General features: G+C 42.2%; 1 protein-coding gene across 3 annotated transcripts in view; it reads left to right on the top strand.

Moving 5' to 3' along the window:
- g6fl (g6f-like) overlaps positions 1-27,624 on the top strand; it is a 66,358-nt gene that overhangs the window by 32,937 nt on the left and 5,797 nt on the right. The window contains exons 4-9 of one of the 3 annotated variants that reach the window (XM_039773160.1): positions 1,193-1,225; positions 6,288-6,611; positions 10,390-10,644; positions 13,131-13,241; positions 13,313-13,389; positions 17,188-17,229. In XM_039773160.1, the coding sequence (XP_039629094.1) occupies positions 1,193-1,225; positions 6,288-6,611; positions 10,390-10,644; positions 13,131-13,241; positions 13,313-13,389; positions 17,188-17,229 (842 nt within the window). The remainder of the gene's footprint in view (positions 1-1,192; positions 1,226-6,287; positions 6,612-10,389; positions 10,645-13,130; positions 13,242-13,312; positions 13,390-17,187; positions 17,230-27,624) is intronic. The other 2 variants (XM_039773161.1, XM_039773163.1) reach the window with 2 other exon arrangements.

Genomic DNA, 27,624 nt, shown 5'->3' with positions numbered 1-27,624 from the left:
TGGGGAAAAAAATCATAAAGAAAGATTCAAAGGGCTGAGCATTTTCAGGACATGTCTTTAAAATTAGGAAAGAAATTAGTCCAGTGGATTGAGAATGTTACATTTAAATGAGTTTATCAACAATGGAAAGAATATGGCAGCACTGCAAACCTGACAAGAGAAGGCCACCCACCAAAACTCACACACCAGGCAGGAAGGGTATCAATAAGTGAAGCAGTGAGGATAACTGAATGAGCTGCAAAGATCCATATCTGAGATGGGAAAATTTGTCCATAGGACCTCTTTAAACCAAGCACTCAACCGAACATGGCTTTATTGAAGACTGGCCAGAAGAAATCCATTGCTTAAAAACACAATAAGAAAACACATTTGGTGTTTTCCCAACAGCATGTGGCAGACTCCCTAAACACATGGAAGAAGGTTCTCTGCTCTAAAAAGTCTAAAGCTAAAATTGAACTTTTTGGCCATTGTGGATATCACCACGTGTAGCGCAAATCCAACACTTGCCATCTCCCAGAGAACACTATTTCCACAGTGAAGCATGGTGATAGTAATGTGACATTGGCTTTACTTAACAGAGGTAAGTTTCGGTGAAGACTCAGATCTGGGTTTTGTTTATTATGGTTAAAGTGAGATTTTCCACTCTCCACTGGGTGAGAGAGAGGTTGGGAGTATCCTCTGACAGCACAATGCCACACCCACCACATGACGAACCACCTGGATTGGGACCCGAGTGAAGCGGGTGACACCTCAGCACCACACTGGAACAGTGAGAGTTTTTTTAAGGTGGCTGGAGTGCCAATCCTGTCACCGACCCCCAGGTTTTCCCTGTAAATTGGAGGTCCTGTTTGCAGGGCTGGAGGCAGATTAACGTCATACCCAGGACAGTGGCACAATGGTGCATGGCGCAATAATGCAGTAGTCGGCACCATTGCCTCACAGCTTGAGGGACTCTGTTTCAATTCCGGTTCCAGTTTCTGTGCTTTTCTGTGGGGTTTCCAAATGCGTAATTAAGCCTGTGTGTTTGAGTGTATGTGTACCCTATGACAGACTGGTGCTCCATCTTGGGTTGCTTCCTGCCTTGTATCTGAAACTACTGTGACCATTCAAAGGAAAAAAATGATTAGGGAACAAGAAAAGATGAATACTGCATTTACTGACATTTTATTTTATTTTTTTCTCCTATCTTAAGGTACCGGAGTCAGCCCCATGAGGATCACCTATGGTAGGCCACTCCTCATGTCCACTTCTCCTGTTCAGTTATCACCAATGTTTCTTGTCTTTTTGTTGTTAAGTGTGTGTCTAATTGTTTTGTTGTTAATTGTCTCATCCTTACTGTGCTGTTCTTAATTTTGGAGCTTCATCAAATGTTAAGGGCGGCACGGTGGTGCAGTGGTAGCGCTGCTGCCTCACAGTTAGGAGACCCAGGTTTGCTTCCCGGGTCCTCCCTGCGTGGAGTTTGCATGCTCTCCCAGTGTCTGTGTGGGTTTCTTCCGGGGTGCTCCGGTTTTCTCCCGCAGTCCAAAGACATGCAGGTTAGGTGCATTGGCAATTCTAAATTGTCCCTAGTGCAGGGGTGGGCAGAGTCATTCCTGGAGGGCCGCAGTGGCTGCAGGTTTTTGTTCCAACCCAGTTGCTTAATTAGAAAGCAATCCTTGCCAATAATTACATTTCATGGCTTGTTGGTGCTTTAACTCTGCCATGTCAAGTCATTCTCATATCCTGGATTTTTTTTCCATTCTAAGGATATCATCCGAATACTTTGAAGTGTAAAACGGATGGGTAATTCTCAGTCCTTCACTTTTTTCTCTTCTTTTTTTCTTCCAAGTATTTAATTAAACCAAATAGTGCACGATAAATACACACAGCTGTAAAGGGTAACAAGCAAAATGGATAACTGCTGGTTTCTTTTGTCATTTGCATCTTATTGCTAATAAGGAGTAATTAAAAACCGAGAATGCAGCTGTTTAAGACTAAAATAAGCAATAAGGGTTCAAAATCTTAACGAGAGAGACAACTAAAAGTGTTTCTAGAGCAAGAAGTGCTTCTTATTAAGCAACTGGGTTGGAACAAAAACCTGCAGCCACTGCAGCCCTCCAGGAATGACTTTGCCCACCCCTGCAGTGTGTGATTGTGTGTGTGTGTGTGTGTGTGTGTGTGTGCCTTGCGGTGGGCTGGTGCCCTGCCTGGGGTTTGTTTCCTGCCTTGCGCCCTGTGTTGGCTGGGATTGGCTACAGCAGACCCCCGTGACCCTGTAGTTAGGATATAGCGGGTTGGATGATGGATGGATCAGATGTTAAATTTAGCAGGTGTATAGCACCACGAGCTGCTTCAAAGAGTGAGCCCAAAGTTCAAACTCACTTCAGCGGTCTACCTCCCGGAGTCCAAACCTGAGGTGTCCATCTCAAAGGTGATGCTGAGGCTGGCGTTTCAATTAGAATTAAAGGTGATCGTAGTAAAGGCAAGTCAGGGACTTCTCTCCAGGGATTTACCATTCTGAAATGTACCTCTCATGAGCATCTCTGAGGGGGCTTTCCAAAATTTACTTTAGAATTACCCTTTCTCTATACAGTGCAAATTAGAGACACAGTGAAGTTGAGGTAACTACTTACAGATAATCACATGTCAACAGGGAATAAAAATTAACAGTTTTCAGTTTTATTTGTTTATTTATTTATTTGCTAGTTGTGCTACCTGTCTAGGACTGGGCTGAAATGTAAGTAATCAACTCAGACCTCTACATTAACGTTCAGTGTGTCCATCCGGTTACTGCATCCCTGCTAAGTGCCATTTGGTTATAGGATTCGTAAAAGCATTGCTAGTGATTGTTGGATAGCAGAGACATAGCAACCAGACCCCTTTCCTTTTATTAGGGTGGATTTATTTCTTGAAATGAACCTGATCAGAGAAGTATTCTTTGCATTAGCTATTAACATCATTTGCTGTGACTAAGTAGTGTAAGTTTATCACAAATCTATCAATAAGGCTTCTCGATAGCAACATTTCAGAGCTACCACTTTTTTAAACATGGCAGGTCTGGTCTTTTAATGCAGTGAACGTTTAAAAGAGAAAGATTCTCCTAATATGATGCTACTTTTTGCGGTACTGCTTTGCCATTTGAAACAAATGACAACAGAAAAACTATTATTAGATCTTTTGGAGCAAATCGGGCAGCACTGCTGTTATACAGAATAATTTACAGGTACAAAATGCCCTTGTTTGATTTAAAGAGATGTTGTTTTGCAGTGTGCTTTGATTCAGCAATTTTGAAACTGCCTTTCAGTCATTGCATAGCCATTTGATCAAAGTGAAATACTGCTGGATGTGAGCACTTTAAACAGACTTGTATTTTTCAACAAATTTCTTATCATAGCATTCCATCGGTATCCAGTTTAGAAGCAGCCATCCCCCTCACTGCTTCATACTTAATTGTGGTCGTGTCTTTTCAGTTCCCATGCTCTATGATAATACTGGTTTCTTACCCAGCAATTTTCATCTCATCGTGGGAGTGTCATTTTATCTTCAGTGATAAATGCTGTGCAGTGCAGTGACGCTTCAAAACAATAATGCTCCACTGCAGATGAGACTTGTGAGCAGTATTGAAGGAAAGTCTCCTGGCGGCTTCCCTGGTGGTCCACAATGAACATTGTCATATTTTACTTCTCTGTCCTGCAGAACACAATGGACATAGTTTATCTTCTGTAATTTATAGAGACAAATGGTAACATGACCAGGATTCGTCCACTCGAAGGGCGAGTGGCGAGCCTGCTGCTGAGGAAGAGGTGCCCTTGCAGTTAGATGACCGATTGGCCACTGTTAATAAAGAAGTTCTCCTGTAGCTTCACTGGCTGAGAGAGTTGTGTAATCCAAAGGCTGAGTCCTGCAGAAGGTAGGGGGCATCGTCCTGAGTGAATTCTTGAGAAGAGACAATGACCAAACCCCACATGCTTTACCATACTTTCACAAAAAAGCTTATGATCTGACGTGTGTGTGCCACTTCCTTTAAAATCTAACTGCTTGCAAAAAGAAATGTCTATCCTGCTGTATGCCAATCACAAAAGCTGAAGAAAACTGGAGGGAAGAACAATTAACCATGTAGCTCCTTCCCATCAGAAGCTGCATAAAAGGCCTTCTGTCATCGAAGGGTAACACTGTCTGAGTGGACACGGGATCAGACATATGCAAGTTGTGGGACTGGGTGTAAGAGAGCATCTGGAACTCCACATCACCCCAGCCTGCAAACTGCCATCTTGAACGTTGCTCTATATTCACCCCTGAGACCATCATTCTTTATACTTAAGCAGTAAAATGGGCATACTATTTAAATGAACTCTTGTGGTTTATTGCATTCAACGATGGCTTCCTCTTAGTATACTTTTGGAAAGGTGGGTGTATTCTTACTTCAGGTCCCACCATGTGTTTCATAGCTACAGCCCCCTCTAGTGGCAGATCTGGATGAATCAAAAGACCAATGTGCTTCAGATGAGAGTGAAGTCGTGTTGTAGGTTGTGTGCTGCTCTGTTAACAGGGGTAAGACGGCATTCACCCCACCCCAGCTACAGATCATTACATAACACACGACAATTTCACACCTGCTTAATCTACTTTTAGCTCTACAGGGGGCCGAAGACTATATCATCACCGCTTGGTTCAAGGCAGTAACCAACTCTATATTTATCATGGGTCCCATTTTTGGACATGCACACACATGTTTTAGAGCAGGAAAAGAAAACCAGTGGGGTCAGGGAAAAGCGCATTGTTGTGAAATGGTGATGCAAATATGAGAAAAGGGGTAATAAGCCTCAAAAAGACCCATAAACCGTGCTGGAGCCTTCCTTGGCCAGCTCTGATATGGCCTCACCCCAGGTAGTCAGTACACAAACGACACTAAAATTGATCCCTGTTCAAAAGTTTTTAAACATCCTTCAAAATATGAGGGTAAATCAAAAAGTAAAGGCAATTAGTGAATTACAAGGTAACTGTGATGGATAGAAGCTGACATGATACAACATGTTCACAATGGTTTATGCGTAGTGTGAACACACACATGTAGTGTTGTTAGTCTAGTTGAAGCCATGGTCAAATGAACATGGAGGCTCCACTGCGAATTGCACCATTGTTAAACAACAAGGCATGGCTGACACAAGGGAGGCTGGTTGCATGGATTCATGCTGTTGGAGCCAAATTCTGACCCTTCCATCTGTGTGCCTCAGCAGAAATCGAGATTCATCAGACCAGGGTATGTTTTTTGCGTCTTCAGCTGTCCAGTTTTGGAGATCCTGTATCCACTGCAGTCTCATCTTTCTGCTCTTGGCTAACAGGAGTGGAACCCGATGTGGTCTTCTGCTGTTGTAGCCCACCTGATTGAAGGTTCAACATGTTGTGCATTCTGTGAGGCTTTTCTGCTCACCATAGTTGTACAGAGTTGTCATCTGAGTTACTGGAGCCTTTCTGTCAGCTCCAGCCAGTGTAGCCATTCTCCTCTGAACTCTGTCATCAATAAGGTGCTTCTGTCCACAGAGCTGTCTTTCACTAGATGCTTTTTGTTCTGAGTGCACTCTACAGGGTACTGTGTGTAGAAATCCCAGGAGATCAACGGTTACAGAAACGCTCAAATCAGTCCATCTGGCACCAGCAATCATGCCATTGTCAAAATCAAAAAATCAAAACCAAGGCCGCATTTTTTCCCACTCAGGCATTTAATGTAAACATTAAGTGGATCTCTTGACCTGTATCTGCATGATTTTATACACTGGACTGCTGCCACGTGATTGGCTGATTAGATAACTGCATGCATAAGCAGGTGTACAGGTGTTCCTAATAATATGCTCAGTGAGTGTACAGTTTATAAACAATTAAATGTGTACAGTACTCTGATGCTTAGCTACGAATGCATGCATACGTGCACTGTGCACATGTAAAATAGTGGAATATAAAATGAACATAATAATAATACATATGAGTTGTACTAATTTAAAGGATCTGAACTTACACTAAAAACAGAAAGTCATGTCTGTGCAGAAGCGGATATGGGGGGCTTTAGGAGGAAAAATGGAAGTATTGGTTGTTGGTGTGGATGTAAAATAAAGAAAAGATAGTTGAGCATTACACGTGTGTGAACTGCTATTTCTGATACAACAGTCATCTAAAATGCTCTACTTTTGGATAGTTTTGGAAAGATCAGATTCTGCATGCTAGCATCAGCCTGCTTCAGATTTTATTCTCCTCCTCTAGCTGTCACATTCAGGCAGTCTAAAGGTTGATGACTTCCCATTCTTGTTCCATAGGAGATTCACAACACCATGCTGTCACTGCCGGTTCAGATGTGATCATTCCATGCCACACTTCAGGAGATTTGGACTATATCTTTCTCTATTGGGAAATACCTGATTCAACGGCTATAGAACTCATCTTCGAGGTGGACCTCTGGAGGGGGACACTAAACAACAGCAAAGGTTCTAATCTACGAATGGCTTATGCTGACCCAACCCAGTCAGGTAATTACTCCTTCCTGTTGACTCCAGCCCTTGAGGACAGCGGCATCTACAAATGCGAAGTGTTCACAGGAAATGACGTTTCCACCTTCAATTACCGACTAACTGTAGTCCAAGGTAAATCTTTTCAATGTCTATGAGGTAGAAAACTTAATAAAAAGCCATGCTGAGCACCCCCAGGTCACTTGATTCAATCTGTCGTCTGCTATAAAATGAACCCTGGAACAGAGATGAGGAATGTCACTGGGATCACTCCTACTTAGTGTAATGGGTGACCAAAATATCTACATTACCCCACATGCAAAGTACAGTAGGCTCAGTTTGAATTACCTTTAGATTAGAGACTTTCAGTCAATTCTGTGACAGTCCACTTGCCTGTAAATATACAAATCACAAATGCAAAATTGTAAAAGGCATTTATGTTATATTGAGGTGGATTTGACCACTCAAAAGACTCAGAATAACAATTGTCACAAAACATCAAAGTTGTGCTACAGGTGGAAAAAATAGCACAAATAAGAAGTTAAGAATCAGGAGATAAGACACAAGAAAGGATTGTAACCAACAGACTATAATATGAATCTGAAAATGTTTCAGTGAGAATCAAAAATACAAGTCAGAAGGCTGTACCAAAAATATGTCAACAGGAAGTCAATGAAAAACAATATTATAAAATAATAAAACAGCTAGAGAAGTGTAGTTACTGTATATGCAATCTCAAATAAAGATGAGACCAAAATGGTGACCTTTTGATGACGTATGATGAAGTACTCTTCTACTGCCACATTACAGGGTCCCACCCCCACATGGTTGAACATACGTAGCATAAGAAGCATAACTCAAAGAACAAATATTAAAAGAATTGTTATGAATGGAGTTTTTTTTTTATTTTTTTCCACACTTTTCTTGAGCTATAAAAATCATCAAGGTGCCATTTCTGAGATTTTTATACTGTAGCCTGAAGGGGGCACTCCAGGTCCCCAAACCCGACACAGTCTCAGACACCAGTATAAAAGCAGTAGAGAGTTTTATTGTGGGAAATTCTTCAGTAAGCGTTTCCCACCCAGCCACAAGGACATACACAATAAGCACAGCACATACCAATGCTTTATTTTCTTTCTCTGTCTCTCTCTGACTTCTCCACTCCCCAGAGCAAACATTGTTCTCCACCTCCTGACTCTGGCTCCTGATGTGGTGGCAGCCAGCTTCTTCAATACTGCACCCGGGTGTACTTCCGGTGTCCCATAAGCCTGGTCCAAAGTAGGGATCAGCAGTACCTGCAGCACACCCTGGCCAACCCTCAGAACCCAACAGGGCTGAGCCACCAAACATCTCCCAGCGTACCCTGTGGGAATTTGTGTTTCCACAACATCCCAGGTGGGTGGCTATTTAGCAATCTGGGAGGGATAATACCCTGAGTATGCATTCTCCCCCATCCTTCCATTAAGAAGGCACCCTGGCTGGGAAAGGGTGCTGGCTGGCCAACACAGTACTTAAGGAATTCAGTTCTGTGCTCATTTTCTTGGTAATCTTGATAATAACAAAATAACTTTGTTTAGAAGTTTACTTTTATTTAACATCTCTTCACATGCCATTTTGTTTTGATGATGGCTGCCATTATTCTGTGGATTTGGTGATCAGGATGCTGGTACTGGTTGCCAGGGATGTGATGTGGCCTTTAGGGTTACAACATCTGGGGCCAATTGATGAAGAGTTAAAAGTTCTTCTTGATAGCCACTTTATATCCGAGATTGGACAAAACTTAGCAACTTGCACTTCTTTTGATATTTGGTGACTAATTCTAGAAATAAGCTCTGCGCTTTGACTTGGTCTTGACCTTTGCTTTATCTTTGTCTCAATTCTTTCCCCTGATCCTCTAAAGTTTTTTTAAATGTCTGCCTTTTTTACATTCAGTACAATAATAAACACTTAACATAAATACACAAAATACTTGTCTCTATTATATAAAAAAAATCCTGCAATGAAACAAGACTTTTTTCATTAGATTTTTTTTCAAGAGAGTTTTTCAAGTCCCACGAGACGAGACTTTGGCCATGAGATTTTATAGTACAAGTGTAAGTTTAAAAAGTATTTGCGTGTTAATTTCAAAATCCAAACAGAATGAAATCATATTACTCAACGAATAACTCTAACGCAACATGAAGCATAATTTACTTTCAAATTATTACATTTTACTATTTTTTAATATGGTTAATTACTCGCTGTAATGTAAAATAGTTCTATTATGCATATGTAACAATTCCCATGAACATAAAAATCTGTTTAAATTGTATATCTGCATCCCCATACATGAGCAGTAGAACCGCAAAGAGGGTGGTGCGTAGCACCTAGATGGAGGTTGGCGAGCAAGGCGAGCAGAGGGCAAAGCCCCCTAGTCTTAAAGAATAATCGACTACAAAGAGAAGAAGTATATAAACACTTTCAAAAGCCCAATTTACAAAGGAGAATGCGAAGAATGAAAAATAAAGAAATAAAAAGAGAAGAGCCTTGAGTCAGGTATCTCTTTAACACTTAAGCACTATATTGTGATGTATGCATACCTATGCTGACTAGACTGGCTTGTATAGCACTTACGCTCTGCATTTGATTATTATTAGTACAGTAGTATTGACAAAACATTTACTTCAGAATCCTTACTTTGCCTTTGCTACAAATCATCTGACTCTGCTAGTACATCAAAAAATAGTTTCATCAAACCAAAGGCATTATTACAAAGAATTTTAGTGTCCAAGGGCACTTTCCATAAGGATATACAGCAACCAAGGGAGGAGCAGGCACTCAGGATGACCAGCAGCATAATCCCCCCACACTCTCCTGGATCTTCATTGGGTACCTCACAGTCTTGGAGGCTCTAGGTAAACCATAATGATGCTCTCTGAATCTCTTCTACATAGGAGGCCCATGCACACACCTAACAAATAGCCTCCAATGTCCATATCCTACTTGTTTCCATTAATTGTTATTGGTCAAAATGCAGATCCAACATCAATAGCCCCAATGGTCATTATCCATTCCGCTATATCCTAATTACAGGGTCACGGGGGTCTGCTGGAGCCAATCTCAGCCAACACAGGGTGCAAGGCAGAAACAAAACCCAGGCAGGGTGTCAGCCCACTGCAGGGCACACACACACACACACCAAGCACACACTAGGGACAATTTAGGATCACCAATGCACCTAACCTGCATGTCTTTGGACTGTGGGAGGAAACCAGAGCACCCGGAGGAAACCCACAAAGACACGGGGAGAACATGCAAACTCCACGCAGGGAGGACCCGGGGAGCAAACCCGGGTCTCCTAACTGCGAGGCAGCAGTGCTACCCACTGTACCACTGTGCCGCCCGCCCCAGTGGTCAATCCATTATTTTTTTCTCTGCTTGATGTTTTGACATTGTTCCTTTCCATATCTCTAACTTGTGTTCTGAGAATCTCACAGATGTTCTGGTCGGCTCCATCTTTATTCAGTCCATCAGGTAAACAAGAATGTCCTCAAATCACCTTTTTGGTCCTGCACTCTGTTGAACTGCTTTTGCCTCCTGCGTCTCTTATGTAACCAAGCTTTATGTGATGCAAACAAGGCCAGACAGCTATTCTTGCTTCCACTACACTACACCGGCAATTCAAATATGAAACAAAATTTAGAGGTACAGATAAAGCCAGGCTGCCAATGGACACTGTGGCAGGAAGGCATTACACCACTGCCACTAACTTCAAAATAGGAATGTGTAGCTGCTCCTCAAAATCGTTCAAAGATAATTACAGTTAACCCAAATGTCTCCACCTTAGCTAATGTAACCACTTGATCAACTTCAGAAAGTGCACAGTGCCATCTGCAGATGACAATGGTGACCTTATTTTTTGCCTTTTTTAAAGTGTTTGCTCGAGAGTCCCAGAGTGGGTGGAAGCTGGACTGCCTGTACAAGGAGCGCTTGCTGGTCAAATCTGTGGGTTGGATGTTTCAGAACTACAGTTTAGATGTCATGTCCGCTGGGCCCGGCTCCCTCTCTACGGAGATCCTAGTCGGTGAACGTCCTCCTAGCAAGTGGCAGGGAACTTACAGTTGTGTAGTTTTACTAAAGAATGGGAAGAAATATTCTGCCAACTATACCCTCCAGCCAGTAACTGCAGGTAAAGCTCATACTTTTACAGAAGGCTTCATTAAACATAAGAACACAAGAAATTTGACAAATGAGAGAAGATCATTCAGTCCATCAGGCATAACTAAACTGTCCCAATAGCTCATCCAGACACTTCTTAAAGGTTATCAAAGTTTCTACTTGGTAGTTTGTTCCAGATTCTCACAACTTTTTGAGTAAAGGAGAACTTCCTGGCTTCAGGACTAAATGCACTTTCACTTAATTCCCACTGGTATCCTCCGGTTCATGATTTGCTGTTTAGTTGAAAGAATTCTGCTGGACCCAATTCATCAGTGTCTCTGGGAATTTTGAGAACCTGCATTTGGTTCCATGCAGCCTCCTCTGCATGAGACTAAACAGCTTTAATGCTTTGATTTTGTCAGAGTGTTACATGTCCTTAAGTCCTGGGATGCACTTGGTTACTGTCATGTTTCACACAGCATTTCCCCCGGTCTGGTGTTCAAAGTGGTGTTTCTTGATTGTTTTGTTTAATTTTATGCCATTTATTTGTATTCATTTGTATTAATTATTTATTATGTACATTTTTCTATGTGTGGGTTGGCGAAGGGAAATGATCTAGGCCAGTGGTGGCGAACCTATGCCACGCATGCCAAAGGGGGCACTCAGAGCCCGCTCAGTGGGCACGCACGGCGTCGCCCGAGTACAGAGTTCGTTACTATAAAGCCAGAGGAATGCAGGGCCAGGCTGCTCCCCTCACCGCTCCCCCTCTTCACGCGCACCGGAGGACTTTTCTCACATCACCCGCCCCTCTGCCCAGCAGCCCAATGGGAGCGCTTCCTTCCTCTCCTGTCTGGGGTAAGGCGGGCGGCACACATGCTGCTTGAGGGTGCGGCACGGACTGCAGACTTTTGAGCATGTGATTCTCATGGTGGGGTTGGAGGGGATGTGGTATAGCGGGTCCACAGCTCAAAATTGAAAAGGCCAGTTTTAACAGATAATTGCCGCACTTCGCTTAAAGGGGTTATGGTAGAGTGGCCGGAGCGGTTTCCGGGAGCTTTGTGATGCGGGCAGTCCTCGCTTAAGCACACAGGTGAGGAGTCGTCCGCATCTGTAATTATTGCCGGGAGTTGCTAATCGCCACACCTGATCCACGACCCGTAATATATAATGGAAGCTTTGGGGGGGAGCTTAATAGGGAAGACCTGCGTGAAACACTTGAGAGGATCGAAGGGATGACAAAGGACAGCACAGTTAGTTATGAAAATGAAATCCTTAAAGTGTGGAATTCTCTGCCAAATAATCTTAAGTCAATGAAGGCACTTGAGATTGCTTTCCTTACTTTGTTTGGAACATCTTATGCTTGTGCGCAGCTGTTTTCAGCTTTGAATTAAATCAAATCTGACACCAGAAACAGACTAACAGATGACCTGAGTGCTGCATGTGTTGCTCTCAGACTTACAAAGTATGAGCCAAGGTTAGACAAATTATCAGCATGCATACAACAGCAAAAAGCACAATAATTGTTCAAAAGCATACAGAATGCAAACTTTTACCTTTCAACAAAAAGTTGTTTGTATCATTGAAAGCTCCGCTATTATGTTTGTCTTTTAAGACAAAAGATGTTAATGTATGAGTTGCTTTTCTAAACTAAAAGCTCAGTAGATAGATAGACAGACAGAGCATCAGTATTGGTAGTTCAGTCCAATTTATCATCCAGCTGCACTCCCAGGTATTTATAGGTCTGTACCCTCTGCACACACTCACCTCTGATGATCACGGGGTCCATGAGGGGCCTGGGCCTCCTAAAATCCACCACCAGCTCCTTGGTTATGCTGGTGTTCAGTTTTAGGTGGTATTCAGGTTAAATTGCCATGTTGGCACTTTGCGATAAATAAGTGGGTTTTGGATTGCAGTTTGGGCACTTGGTTTCTAAATGGTTCGCCATCACTGATCTAGGCTATACCCCATGTGATTTGTGGGTGGTTCTCAAGGGGCGGGGCCACCTGCCAATCACTGCCAGGAACAGCCCTCCACCCTAATTATGGGAGGGCTTTCCATAGTTTCTGGTGGTTGATTTGAAACACACAAAGGATTGGAGAGTTTCTTGTATTACTGTCCCTTTGCTATTGCCTTTGTGTTTTCCAGATTTTTTGAACCTGTACCCAGTTTTCGACTACGACATTGGATTCTGTATTGAGACTTTGTTTACTGTGGATTGCTTTGTCAGTTCAGGCAATTCCTTTGTGCTCTTTGCAGCTTGGTGTATTGCAGAATGTTTTTGTGTAAATAAACCTGTCATTTTATAAAGAGTTTTCTTGGCCCTTTGGATTTCTAGTCAGGGTTTTTAACATCCCCTCTAGTGGGCAATTTTTGAAAGTGTTTTGGGACTTGTGCTTTTGACACTCCTGAGTTTCACAACAGTTGCTTCAAGTGCTGCAATATCTCTCTTGTAGTGTTGTTTGAGTTCCTATTACAGCCAACTATTATGTAATTAATAAAAAACAAATTAATTTCCAGAAATGCTCAGCACTGTTCCCATCTCCCTGGGAGCCCTGGGAGGCCTGCTACTCCTGGGATGTGTGGCTATGTGGATCACCTGGAGATATGGAATTTGCTTTTCATCTCAGAGTAAGTTGCAGTTTCATGTGCTGGGTCTTTCTTTGGGGTCGCATTACTGATCTCTCTTTTCCATCTTACAGGATTCAGACATGGTAGATCTGTAACTAGAAATGTTAATGATGACAACGTTTATGAAACCATAGAGGATGCAATGCAGGTAAATTCTTCTCATTAACCAAAGTGCTTTGAGGGCGCTAATTTGTGTTACTTGCCTGAACAGTTTAGTTACATATTATTATATATTTGGCTGACACTGTTATCCAAGGTGATTTACAAGATCATGATACATTACAGCTTTAGGAATACAGGCAGGTTAAGTGACCCTCACAGAGTCGCAGACAGGACTTGAAGTGGAGGCCTTGAAATATAAAGTCCAGTGCATTCGCTACTACTTCAAACTGTGTAGCTGCCTAGTCCTACAGTAATGGCCAACATTATCAGCACCCCTGGAATTTTTCCTGAAAATGCACCATTTCTCCCAGAAAATTGTTTCAACTACAAATGTTTTGGTATACGCATGTTTATTTCCTTTATGTGCATTGGAACAAAACAAAAAAACAGAGAGAAAAAGCCAAATCTGACATCATGTCACACAGAACTCCAAAATGGGCGGACAAAATTATTGGCACCTTTTCCAAATTGTGGGTAAATCGTTTTATTTCAAGCATATGATGCTCGTTTGAACTCACCTGTGGCAAGAAACAGGTGCTGGCAATATAGCAATCACACCTGAAGCCAGTTAAAATGGAGAAAAGTTGACTCAACCTTTCTGTTGTGTGTCTGAGTGTGCCACACTAAGCATGGAGAACAGAAAGAAGAGCAGAGAATTGTCTAAGGACTTGAGAACAAAAATTGTGGAAAAATATCAACAATCTCAAGGCTACAAGTCCATCTCCAGAGATCTTCATGTTCCTTTGTCCACTGTGCGCAACATAATCAAGAAGTTCACAACTTGGCACTGTAGCTAATCTCCCTGGACGTGAGCAGAAGAGAAAAATTTATAAAAGACTGCAACGCAGGATAGTCTGAATGGTGGATAAACAGCCACAATCAACTTCAAAACATATTCAAACTGTTCTGCAGGCTCAGGGTGCAACAGTGTCAGCTTGAACTATCCGTCGAATTCTGAATGAAATGAAACGCTATGGCAGGAGAGCCAGGAGGACCCCACTGCTGACACAGAAACATAAAAAAGCCAGACTGGAGTTTGCCAAAATGTACTTGAGGAAGCCAAAATCCTTCTGGGTAACGTATTGTGTAGACATGAGACCAAGGTACAGCTTTTTGGTAAAACTCATCATTCTACTGTTTACAGAAAACTGAATGAGGCTACGAAGAAAAGAACACAGTACCTACAGTCAAACATGGTGGAGGTTCTAAGATGTTTTGGGGATGTTTTGCTGCCTCTGGCACTGGATGCCTTGACTGTGTGCAAGGCATCATGAAATCTGAAGACTACCAAAAGATATTGGGGCGCAATGTAGGGCCCAGTGTCAGAAAGCTGGGTCTGTGTCAGAGGTCATGGGTGTTCCAGCAGGACAATGACCCCAAACATACCTCTAAAAGCACCCAGAAATGGTTGAAGACAAAGCGCTGGAGAGTTCTGAAGTGGCCAGCAATGAGTCCGGATCTAAATCCGATTGAACACTTATGGAGAGATCTCAAAATTGCTGTTGGGAGAAGGCACCCTTCAAATCTGAGAGACCTTGAGCAGTTTGCAAAAGAAGAGTGGTCGGAAATTCCAGTTGAGAGGTGTAACAAGCTTGTTGATGGTTATAGGAAGCGCTTGATTTCAGTTATTTTTCCAAAGGGCGTGCAACCAAATATTAAGTTGAGGGTACCAATAATTTTGTCCAGCCCGGTTTTTGAGTTTTGTGTGAAATGATGTCAGATTTGGCTTTTTTCTCTGTTTTTTGTGTTGTTCCAATGCACATAAAGGAAATAAACATGTGTATACCAAAACATTTGTAATTGCAACAATTTTCTGGGAGAAATGGTGCATTTTCTGGGAAAATTTCAGGGGTGCCGATAATTTGAGCTGCTCACCATGTGGCTGGGTGATCTTTCAGCTGAGGTCTGCTGGACTTGACTGGGACTTTGATGGATTTGATGTTTATTTTTATTCATTGCCACCAAATGTTCTTGGATGTGTCAATTTTTTTGATAGTTTGTGAGATGCTTTGAGTCTAACATGAGGTCATATGCAAGAATCACTCATAATCAGAACCTGTGTGGAGAGGGTCAGCATGTATACTTTAGGGTGTAAGAGTAGACCAACGCAATAATAAGCCTGGTGAGTTCCACCTATTCAATGATAATACAGTAAGCAAATTGACTCCCTTGACTCAACAGTGCTTCAGTGGACTATTAGAGTTGCACGTTCTCCCAATGTCTCTGTGGGTTTTTTTGCTCTTTCACAGAGATGTTAATGGTGTTGCTGAATGTCCTTTTTAAATTGACTCATGAGGATGCTGGCCTGCAGTAGACTGCTATCCAATCCAGGGATGCCTTTTGTTTGAGCCTGGGTTCCCCCTCTGGTGTCATGTTTCAGCTCGAATGTCTCCCCTGGCTGGGGTTCAAAGTGTCATTTCTTGTTGGTTTTTCGTTATTTTATGCAATGTATTTGTGTTAATGTTTATTTAATTTATTATGCACATCTTTCTAATTATATGTTGGAAAAGGGGAAGGGCTTTAGTTATGTCCCATGTGCTTTGTGGGTGGTCATCTGCCCTTCACCGCCAGGAACGGCCCTCCACCCTATTTAAGGGAGGACCTCCCCATGAATCTCTGCAGTTCATTGAATGCGCTGGGAGTGAAGCGTTACTGTCATTTTGCTGAGCTTTATTATTGCTTTTCAGTTTTCTGGTATGTTGAACCCCTGCTCTGTTTTTACTTCGTTTTTTGGATTTCATATTTTGACTGTGTGGATTGATATTTTTTAAACCTCTACTCTGCTTTTGACCTTGAATTTTGTATTCTGTATTGGGTCTTTGGTTACTGTGTTACGCCTTGCCATTTCAAGCTTTTCCTTGCACTCTTCGGAGCTTTGGTGTTTGCACAGCCTTTGTGAAAACAAAACTTTATTATTTTATCAAGATTCATCTCAAGCCTTTTTGGTTCTAGTCGGGGTATTTTGATGGTGTCCCTAACCCAGTGAGCAACCTTGGCAGCTGTGTTTTTGGAATTCATGCACTTTCATGGCATTTGGCTGGGGTCTCTTTTGTGTCTTTTTGTTCATTTTTTGATTCTTTTGTTTATGTTAATGTTGCTGATCATTTACTTTCTATGTATCTATGTACTTTCTGCCATGTTCCATGTGTGTTGTGGGTGGTTCTCTAAGAGGCGTGGCCACTTGTCTATTGTTGACAAGGAGCTGCCCTCAGTCCCTTGCGGTTCATTGAATATGCTGAGTTTCAGTAACTTCTGATTTACTAGAATTTTTTTACCTCTGTGCCTTGTCTTCTGACCATTCTTGGAATTTTATATTGACACTGAGTTTGCTTCTGCAATTGCCTATTTTGCAGGAATTGACTTATGTGCCTTTGTTGTCCTCAGATGTTATTTTGTGCCACAGATCATTTTCCTAATAATAAACCTTTTTATTGCCCTTTTTTGTGACAAGCCAGGGTTCGATGGTCCTTCCACCCAAACCCCCCAAGGGGCATTTTGGGACTTATTGTGCTGAGGAACCCCAAGCTCACGACAACCATGACTTTGATATCACACAAAGCACTTTCAAAAAATGGGTTTGGTGTTTAAACTGTAGTAACTGAGTCTCCCACACTGATTCAATATTTATGACATGACTACTGGTGTGTAAAACACAAAATTGCAAATCATTTGAAGTTAAAATTTAGTTTGGCACTCACCAACTTGTGGCATTTAATTGCTATCCAGAGTGTGTTAACTGAACAATTTAAAAACAACTTGCAATAATTTGAAATTGTCTCTTTAGAAAATGACAGCAAAAGAAGAGGCATCCAGCTCTGTCTATATGGTAAGGCCATCTTTCCATCTAAATGTTTGCATTTTTCTTGTTTTGCCCATTTTCTCGTCTGTGAATAGTTATATCTTACTGTCTACAGCAGGGGTGCCCAATACGTCAATCACGATCAATCGGTAGATCGCAAAGGTAGTGCAGGTAGATCACGTTGCATTCAAAAAAAATTTTTTTTTAAACGTTAGTCTATCATATATCCTCCGTATGGCATTTGCCACTTGATTGACATACAGGGCGGCCAGTCTGAGATCTCTTCTCTTCTAACACACTGGTCATCCCGCACGCACGATTAAACGCACAAGCTACTGAAAACTCCTGCTGTGATCTAGTTAGCCTTCCAATTTATATCGACTAAAGAAGGGATTTTAAAAAAATATTTAGGGAGGGTATGGGCTAGATGTGGAATCAGAATAGGATTTTTTTTCTCACAATGTCACAATCGAAGTGCGTTTGTCTGATCTGTCAATCTATCATTGCTATTCCAAAGAAGGAAAATGTGGAAAGACACTTTGGAACAGTTCATAAAAACTACGAAACTGAGTTCCTTACGAAAAGCGATCTGAGAAAGACAAAGGAGAGGGAACTAAAATCGCAGTTAATCGGATAGCCGTCATTTTTCACTCGGCTGAATTCAAAAACTCCTTGACTGCATTATTCGGCTCTACTTATTTATGCAAGTCAGCCTTTTCCCACATGAAGATTATTAAATTCAAATACTGTAGTGTCCATAAATGTATTGAATTGTTATTGTGCCATAAAAGTTATTCAGTTATGCAAGGTAAGACAATATATATTTTATGTATAAAGTATACTCAGCATATATATGTATATATATATATATTGTGACGTCCCATCGAATAAACACACTCAGGAGCCGCTTGTCCGGGGAAGTCTTCCAAATGCCGACTGGCTTTTTATTCAATATGCCGCGATATAAACGGTGCCCTACAGCCGCCCGTTGTCTGGGTCACGGGGACACCTCCAAAATAACAAAGACTAATCACCTTCGTCCTATCTACCTCTCTTAAAAACAGTTACTTTCCTTCTTTACACCTGATGCTGTTCTCCTCACTTTCTCCAGCTCCTCCAACTCACACTTCTGGCCACACCACCCCTTTTTATCACGCCCCATTAATTAACCCGGATACCTGTCACTCATCATTCTCTAGGGAGGAGCCCCATGCCCTTACAAACAGGGTTCCCCAAAGACTCCACCCCAACACTGCTTCCCTTCCCTATAGCCCATGCAATGGCAAGACACGTCACGATATATACAGTATATACTGCATATAGTATTTTTATTGTAGGTAGATCATGTCGACCTGGTCATTTTAAAAGTAGCTCGCAAGTCAAAAAAGTGTGGGCACCCCTGGTCTACAGTATGTTTTGAAATTGTATCATCTTTCTTTCTTGTTGTCACTCAACTTTCAGAATTACTTCCAGCCTAAAAATGTATGTCTGCCTTCCTATCAGCTTAAACTGCAGTCTCTTGATGAAGAATGTCTCTTGTTTTAGTTGCATGTTCTCCATCTCTCCCTTATTCAAGAATGTCCTTCCTGTCTCTTATTCTGAGGTGTTTCTCGCTATTTTATAGAGGAATTACCATTTTTAATGAGCAATCAGTACCCAACACCAATAGAAATTAAGAACAGTTATGACAAATAGGGATACTGAGCAGGTTACTTTCCTGAGAAAGGTTTTCACTTCCAACTATCAGCAACTGAAGGAAGCTCACGACAATGCAGCAATGATCCTAGCAATCCAAAGTCATCCTGTGTGTTATGAAAAGGGTATTCGTTTAATTTTTTGCTGTGTTTCTGTTCATCTTTTCATGATTCTTAGCACTCATTTTCTCTAGTGCCTGATTCTGAATCTGACATCAGTTTTTAAACCAGAGGATGATTTTTGGTGTTGTTAATTAACTGAGCCATTTTAACATTGAGGTCAGTGTTGCCATCTCCTCATTAGGACGACTCCACGTTGTCAGGTGTCCTCAGAAGTCATGAGCCGCTGGTAACGACGCGATGGGTTAGAATGTTGCCGTTTCAGCAATTTCTTCATCTGATTTTGGTTCTTCAAAACACAACTTTTGTCGATCATTTCTCTGCTTCTAAAATGTTTTTTTTTCTAATGGCCTTTTCCTGGTTTCAACACGTGCTTGACATTTTGATCTTGATTTTTAATTTGGCTTTGGTAACATTGCAGTAGATCTGCCAGCTTTAGACTCTTTTTTTATTTATGACCGTGCCTTTTCTCTCGGTTGCTTTTAAAAATATTCTTGCTAAGACTTCTAGCATAATATTGTGCCAGCTCAGCGGAAGGAAATGATCTTGTGTCAGACATGATGTAACTGTGTGCTCATGATCTTCAAACTGTCCTGGTTGAGTTTCAGTATGCTAGTATGAGCAACCTAGAGCTTGACTAACAGCTCCATCCATGAAGGAGGATGAAAGTTGTACCAAGAAAATGATTGGTTCCAAATTGCTTTAAATCTCATCCAATTGGCTTTATACTCATTGTTCTAACTAGTTATGGGTTATAACTCTCTCTTTGCTCTTAAACTGGGACATTACTACCATTCCGGTTGGGGTGGACCGTTCAAAGCAGTCCAAACACTAGGCTATCTGGGTGTTTTCTGTCAATCTGAGGCTTCACTACACTATGCTAAGGCCGTTTAGCTTAAGACTAGGAAACACTCAGACTTTTGGTCCTCACATAAAAGTGGCTCATACAGAACAATCTGAACTTTGACATTTTGGCAAGACAGTGTTTTATTTTCAGCATGCAGAGTTTCCCAGTGATGAGATTCTTCATGTATCCTTCTAAAGTAGTGCTCATTTTTTGGCACATATTTCTTTCTTGTTCTCATTTGTGATTTCTGTATCCTGCATTATAAGTGCATTCCGTGATGCGCCAGACACTTTTTTCTTTTTCTAATTATGGAGTTCTTTGTCACGGTTGAAGATCAATTAACGCAGTGCTTACACCTGATTATGAATTTGGAAGATGTATGAGTGTCCTGAGGGATTATCTACAGGAATCGTGCTTTAATTGCAGTAAATTTTTCTGTGCACCATTAAGACACTTATTGATTGGCGCCAGTTCTCTTTGTAGATGTTTGCATATGAGCAGAAGCGGTGTGTATTTAATATTATTTGTCAGCTATGGAGATTCCAGCCCCTTTACACAGACAGACAGACACCCGATGTCCAAAGAACACACGTTTAATATTTCTTTTGCCTTATACAGCACCTCACAATGTCCGAAGTAGACAAACTCTCAGATCCTTCTTTCTCTCTTCTTCTACTCTTCTGTCGCCCTCACTCCCCCTCTCACAAGCTCTGTCTTCTCGACATGCGGCTCGACTAATGAAGTGAGGCGGCCTTTTTTATAGTGCACCCGGAAGTGCTGCAGATCTTGCTTCCGAAGCTGTCCAGGCGGCCCCTGGTGGTGGCAACAGACCCCAACAGGTTTGAGCTTCAGAGCCCCAAGCCTGTGGCCCTGATGCAACCCAGGGGAGCTACTCTCTCATGTCCCGGGGTATAAGTTGCCCTCCTCCTGGTTCTTTGCTCCTCCAGGTCACCCGGTAGGGCACAATCCCCAGCCATCCATCACACAGCATACATTTGTCTGTCATTATTCTTGCATTCTATAGTGTGGGGTATGTCTGGGGTATGTCTGCCAACTGCTTAATGGCTCTATACTGTATTCAGGCTTACCTCTTGCTTTGCTATGTGTGTCAGTATCTTTTGTGTTATTGTTTGACACTCAGAAGATGGTGCTGCTATTCTTTTCCTTTTTAATAAGAAAGAGGAATTGGGAGATAGCATGAAAAAGGTAGAATGAGCACAGGAGTTGTAACCAGGAAGACTACAATTAAAAAACAAAGCTTAGTATGTGTAATCAGAGCCATAGTCAAAAAACAGTGTAGTAAATTATACAGTATGCCAAAAAGGGTATGAGTAACCAGAGGCAAGAAACATGAGATGTAAGCCATAATCAAAGGGCAGAAAAGAATGTCGTAACCAGTAAAATCAAAGACTAACAATTCAAAATGGCGCAAAGCTTTTTCTTTCAGGAATCCAACCTTGGATGAATAGGTACATGTAGCACCGGCTTTTTAAAATTCGTGCTAGTGACGTCACGGCTGTGTGAGTTTTAATAACCATCTCTCAGCACAGCAGCCTCGTGTCCTACCCACCAATCTCTATCATGACGGCATCAATAGGGAAAACAAGACAACACTGCAGAAGAAAGTTTTTAACAACATTCAAAACACACTAAAGGAAAAGATGAATACAACCACTAGATTTATTTTTCTAAGGAAACATTGGGGGAAAATGCATAAACAAGATTATGACACCTTTCAGGCCTGTCACCCTTTTTAGCAGTTTGCCTTAAGATATACAGTAATCCCCCCGCGATAGGTGAAAATCCGCGAAGTAGAAACTATATGTTTGTATGGTTATTTTTATATATTTTAAGCCCTTAGAAACTCTCCCACACTGTTTATAAATATTCCCTGCACAGTTGTACAGCATAATCTCTTTGTATTCTCTTAGATATTAGGTAAGATTCATTGAAATTATGTATATAAACACACTGTTTATATACAGTAAAACCTAAATATTATTTTAAAGATATTGAGTGTCTCCGATATCACATATGTTACAGCCATACAGCCATTATGATAGACAGGCCACCAGCAATAAATACGTAAAATGAAAGAAAAATTGTATACAGTAAATGTGTGTACAGTGACACTAAATGTACTGTAAGTAGAAAACTAATTATGGTTACTCACCAACAATGACACGATGACTTGTCCGATAACAATGAGTTTAATTTTACTGCACAACAAAGGAGAGCGTTACAGCCCTTCTAAAGGAGCCACTTCAGGCGATTGTGTAGCACTGCCATTGTTCTTCTTCTGGCAGTCTTCAATCCAAATCCCTAAAGTAGATTCCATCCAGACTACTGCCTTATTACGTCCACTTACAACTCGTTTGGCACCCTGGTTAAAAGGACACTGCGGCCGTAGATCTTATATTCCTTTCCTAATTTTTAAATAAAAAGAATCGTAGCCTTATTGATGCTGTAATGGCATCCTACAGCGGTGTAACTTTTCCCTTCCTTCAACAAATCCAAAACGTTTACCTTTTCGGCAATCGTTAACATCTTCCGTTGGCGCTGGGCACGGCCCTGAAGCAGTAGCAGGAGCAGATCGTTTTGGAGCCATAATGAAGGGCTTGACTACGCACAAAGATAAACACAAAAGAGCACAAAAGTTAACTTTTTACACAGCGAAACATGTTGATACTGAATGAGCAAGACAAGACTTCCTGGTTAACATCGCATTCAGCACGCAGGAACTAAACTGCGTGCTCTGATTGGTTAGCTTCTCAGTCATCCGCCAATAGAGTCCCTTGTATGAAATCAACTGGGCAAACCAACTGAGGAAGCATGTACAGGAATTAAAAAGACACATTGTCCGCAGAACCCGCGAAGCAGTGAAACATCCGCGTTATATATTTAGTTATGCTTACATATAAAATCCGCAATAGAGTGAAGCTGCGAAAGTCGAAGCGCGATATAGCGAGGGATTACTGTAAACCCCAATAACTTTGCAGAGGTTAGCACTACCCACATTTTTTTTACTTTTGTCAGCACCTATCACACCTTAGCTTGTAACTAAGACCAAGATCGAGCTTCTAACCCCAGTGGTTCACAAGTAACCGTGTGACAGACTTACACAACCCCTGACATTTAATATGTAACATACAGACATACCATACTAAGGCCATTTAAGTCACGCTGAACCAGCAGTGTCATGCGGCCCAGCAATTCTCTCATTCTCCAGGCACTCGTCTGATTGTCTCTTAACTGTAGGTGTCTATCAGCTGCTTTGTCTAACTGCTATCTGTTATGAATTTCTACCTTTAGAATGGATTTATCAACTTTATAATTTAATTATCCTAGTCCTGTTTAATTGTTCTGATATGGAAACATTGGTTTGGTAGCTGCTAGAACAATTCTAGACAAGGTTCCTATTTTTGGAGAGATAATTTAATTTTTGATTTTTATTTTTGTTACATTTTCATGGTGTCATTCTTTTTGTTTCATGGGTACCGTCATTTAGTGGACTCCATAGCCATTTTGAGTTACCAGAGGGCATGGTCATGTATGTTGCATCAACTGAAGTCACTACTGTGATGGTTTAAATAATGTCAGAATACTTCACTATTTACCCATGATTTTGATACTAGAAACTCTCTTTTGTGCTTGTTTTTCTAGTATTTCGTGGTCTCAGATCTTTGCTTTTCCCCTCAACAATAATCTTTGGTTTACATTGTGGTTTTGGCACTTCCGACTCTCTGTGCACGGTCCCCTAGTCTTCTTAAGCCAGATGTATACTGCATATTCCTGGAGACAACTATGAGTGAATTTTCTTTAGAACTGGGTGGAAACAAATAGAGTTCACTGGGTGTCTCGTTTCTGAACTGAACCAATGCATTAGGAGGTGGCACTCAAAGTAGAGGTGGCGATTTTGAACTGCAATGAGCAAATGTGCTCTTATTAACCAGATCTAACAGACAGCAAGCTTTGGATGATGGTTAACTGTCTATAGCTGAAAAGTCTCCTAAAGAAACTGCAGATAAACAGAACCTGTTTCAAGCAAAAAAACTACACATTGGCCTTCAAAGACATCAATGGACTAGTGGAAAACGTGCAGGTGCTGTGTGTGCTCTCTGTTGTTCAATTACAACACTGTCAGAGTAAATGTAAGGTTGAAGGAACTAGCAGCTGTTTGTAAAAATATGAATTACAAACTTTGCATTCAAAGTAAATAATGTGTGTGGACTCTGGCCCGGACACAGACAGACGGACATCATAAGTTACACCACACACTGTTTATTTTCACTGATATTTACAATAATTACGTGCACTTTCAACCCCAGTGCCTCCAGCACCGATTTCCCAAAGCACAGTCCTCACAGTTCCACTGTCTTTCTCCTGGCCGCCTCCCGTCCTCTCTCTCCAGCTCTGTCCTCTTCCACCCGACATCCACTGCTGACTGGAGGGAGGCCCCTTAAATGGGAACCCGGATGGGCTCCAGCTGCTTCCCGGCAATCAGTCCTGGTGTGGCGGAAGTGCTGGGCTCCAGGGTTCCTCAGGCACCTGGGTGCCGCCTGGCGGTGGCCACGGGCCCCTACAGGGTTGGGCTTCCAAGCCCTCTACCCGTGGCCCCCAATACAACCAGGGCGATCGCCCCCTCGCGGTCTGGAGGAAACACAAGTCCTCCTTTTGTCCTCCTGGGCGTCCTGGCCGGGCTCCAGCCCCAGCCAGGGACCACACGGGATATTCCGGCATCGGGGTGCCGCCTGGTGGTGGCCACGGGTCCCTACAGGGCTGGGCTTCCAAGCCCTGTACCCGAGGCCCCCAACATAACCAGGACGGACGCCCCCTCATGGTCTGGAGGAGGCACAAGCCCTCCTCTGGTCCTCCTGGGTGTCCCGGCCGGGGACCACATGTGTCACATCCCATCAAAAGGAGGTGAAAACAACAACAGCAACATTTATTTATATAGCACATTTTCATATAAATGATGTAGCTTTACAAGATGAAGAAAGAAAAAAGAAAAGGCAATACTAAGTAACAAAGAATAAAGTACGGTCTGATGGCCAGGAGGAGAGAAATAAACAAACCAAAATCTGTAGGAGTTCCAGGCCACGAGACCACCGGGCCCCCACTGGGCATTTTACCTAACATAAATGATCTCAATCAGTCCTCATGGTTTTCAGGCTTCACGTGAAAGAATTAGACAATGATGATCATGTGGACCCATCCATTATCCAACCCGCTATATCCTAACTACAGGGTCACGGGGGTCTGTTGGAGTCAATCCCAGCCAATACAGGGTGCAAGGCAGGAAACAAACCCCGGGCAGGGTGCCAGCCCACCGCAGTCATGTGAACCTCTGGCCTTCAATCCCATCAATGTATGGACTACACGGTGCTTTCATCAGGTGGTCGGGGGCGCAGATCGACACCACAGACAACCAGAAAAAGAACAGCAGAGAAAGTAGGGGTTAGTATGGATTTTGAATATGAATACCATTAATAACAATGATAATTAATTGAATATACAGAACATCGTGTTTAAACTAAGATGAAGCTATGAAAAAGCCATGTGTTTTCAGCAGTTTTTTAAAGTGATCCACTCTATTAGCCTGGCGAATTCCTATTGGCAGGCGATTCCAGATTTTAGGTGTATAACAGCAGAAGGCAGCCTCACCACTTCTTTGAAGTTTAGCTCTTGCAATTCTAAGCAGACACTCGTTTGAAGATCTAAAGTTACGATTTGGAGTGTAAAGTGTAAGACGTTCTGAAATATAAGATGGAGTGAGATTATTTAAGGCTTTGTAAACCATAAGCAATATTTTAAAGTCAATTCTAAATGACACACATTACCAGTGTAGTGACATCAAAACTGGAGAGATGTGCATGGATTTTCTTTTCCTAGTTAGAAAAGGACTGCCATTAAGAGAGCTGATAAGTAAGAGCCAGATGAGATGTAGACTTCAGTATTCAAAAACACATACCCAAATCTACAAATCTGTCTAATGACGCCAGTAGAAGCTAGATGAGGTGGCACAGCATCCATCTTCTGACTGCATATCTAAATGAATAACTCAAGTAAGTCAGAATTTCAATCTAATTAGAAATGCAAACATGGCATGGCAGAATATACAGTACAGTGTATCCAAAGACCACAATGCTTATCTAAATTCTGTTTGTGATTGTTATGCCAGGGGGCGGCACGGTGGCGCAGTGGTAGCGCTGCTGCCTCGCAGTTAGGAGACCCGGGTTCGCTTCCCGGGTCCTCCCTGCGTGGAGTCTTCATGTTCTCCCCTTGTCTGCGTGGGTTTCCTCCCACAGTCCAAAGACATGCAGGTTAGGTGGATTGGCGATTCTAAATTGGCCCGTGGGTGTGTGTGTCCTGCAGTGGGTTGGCGCGGTGGGTTGGCACCCTGCCCGGGATTGATTCCTGCCTTGTGCCTTGTGTTGGCTGGGATTGGCTCCAGCAGACCCCTGTGTTCGGATTCAGCAGGTTGGAAAATGGATGGATTGTTATGCCATATAGCGATGCAATAGTTAAAATAACAGAAAGACATTATAGCAGAAAGAAGCACTTCTCAAAAGCGTACCCTCAAATAGCTGCAGTGTGTGTGTGTGTATATATCCACACTCATTACAATGTAGAAATGAATCATTAAGCTTCACATATCTTGTGCTACTGAGCTCCTGAATTGATAATGCTTATTTTAACTTTTCATTTTCTCACAGCATCAAGTCTTCTGTTCAGTTTGTTTTGCTCGCTCCCTGAAACCCCAGCAGTTTTAAGTGCACGGACTGAAGGAATGGGGACGGGTATTTTAGGAAGAAGCCCTGTGGGCGGAGCCTTTGCAATGATGGATTTTGCTGCTATTCACTACTAACTTTTTAATTTGTATTCTCATTTGTGAATCACATCTGGACCCCACATGACTACCTGCCCCCTGACTACAATTCATTCCTCGGCCCCATGTGCTCAACTATTTAGTTCGCTGGCAAGACTCTGACATGTCTCACCACCCCATCTTCTCCATCTCTTGGCCTAGTTATCTTGCACGTGTCTCTGCTGGTCTGATTGCCCACCTCAGTGTGAGTGTATCCTCCTGCTTTTCCTCTGACTTTTGTTCAGGAATGTCTTCACCTGGGCTGCCTCTTCACTGAGGATGCAGCTCCACTTCTTTCTCCTTTCTGATTGTGTCTCTCTCCTGTTCATCACTCATAGCTGAGCCATCTCCCAATGTTTCTTCACCTCACCATACACAAGCTTATCACAACTTTCACAACTATCCTCACCTCCAGGCCCCCTGAATAACAATTCCTGTTGCAAGCCAAATTAACACTTAGAGGTAGCTTGAAGTAAAGCCATAGATGTCGACCCACCTGCCTTAGAAATGAGGGGGCTCCTCCCTCCCTGCTCTTATGAAATGGGTTTGATTTTAATTTTTACATTTTTCAAGCCTTTATTTAAGATTTTTTACATTCAATCGTAGGTTTTTCAGTTTGCGAAATCCATTTTTGACATTTATTTCAGTTTTGAGCACATTTTGAAAGAGTTTTTCAACACCACATTGTTTTTCTTGCAAGCTATAATTTTGTGGGTTCTTTGAGTTTCTTTTCAGCCTTTGTCGATTTTTCGTAAAGCGTTTGACTCAGTTGATCGAGCTGCCCTGTGGGACACCCTGAGGGTTCGCGGGATCCCCTCGAGGTTGCTGGATATCAAGGCCAGCCTGTACTCTGGTACTGTAAGTCCTGTGCAGAGTGGAGGCAGAACCTCTGT

Source organism: Polypterus senegalus, chromosome 12 (genome assembly GCF_016835505.1).
Source record: "Polypterus senegalus isolate Bchr_013 chromosome 12, ASM1683550v1, whole genome shotgun sequence".
Lineage (NCBI taxonomy): Eukaryota > Metazoa > Chordata > Cladistia > Polypteriformes > Polypteridae > Polypterus > Polypterus senegalus.
This window is presented reverse-complemented; position numbering and strand designations above follow the sequence as displayed.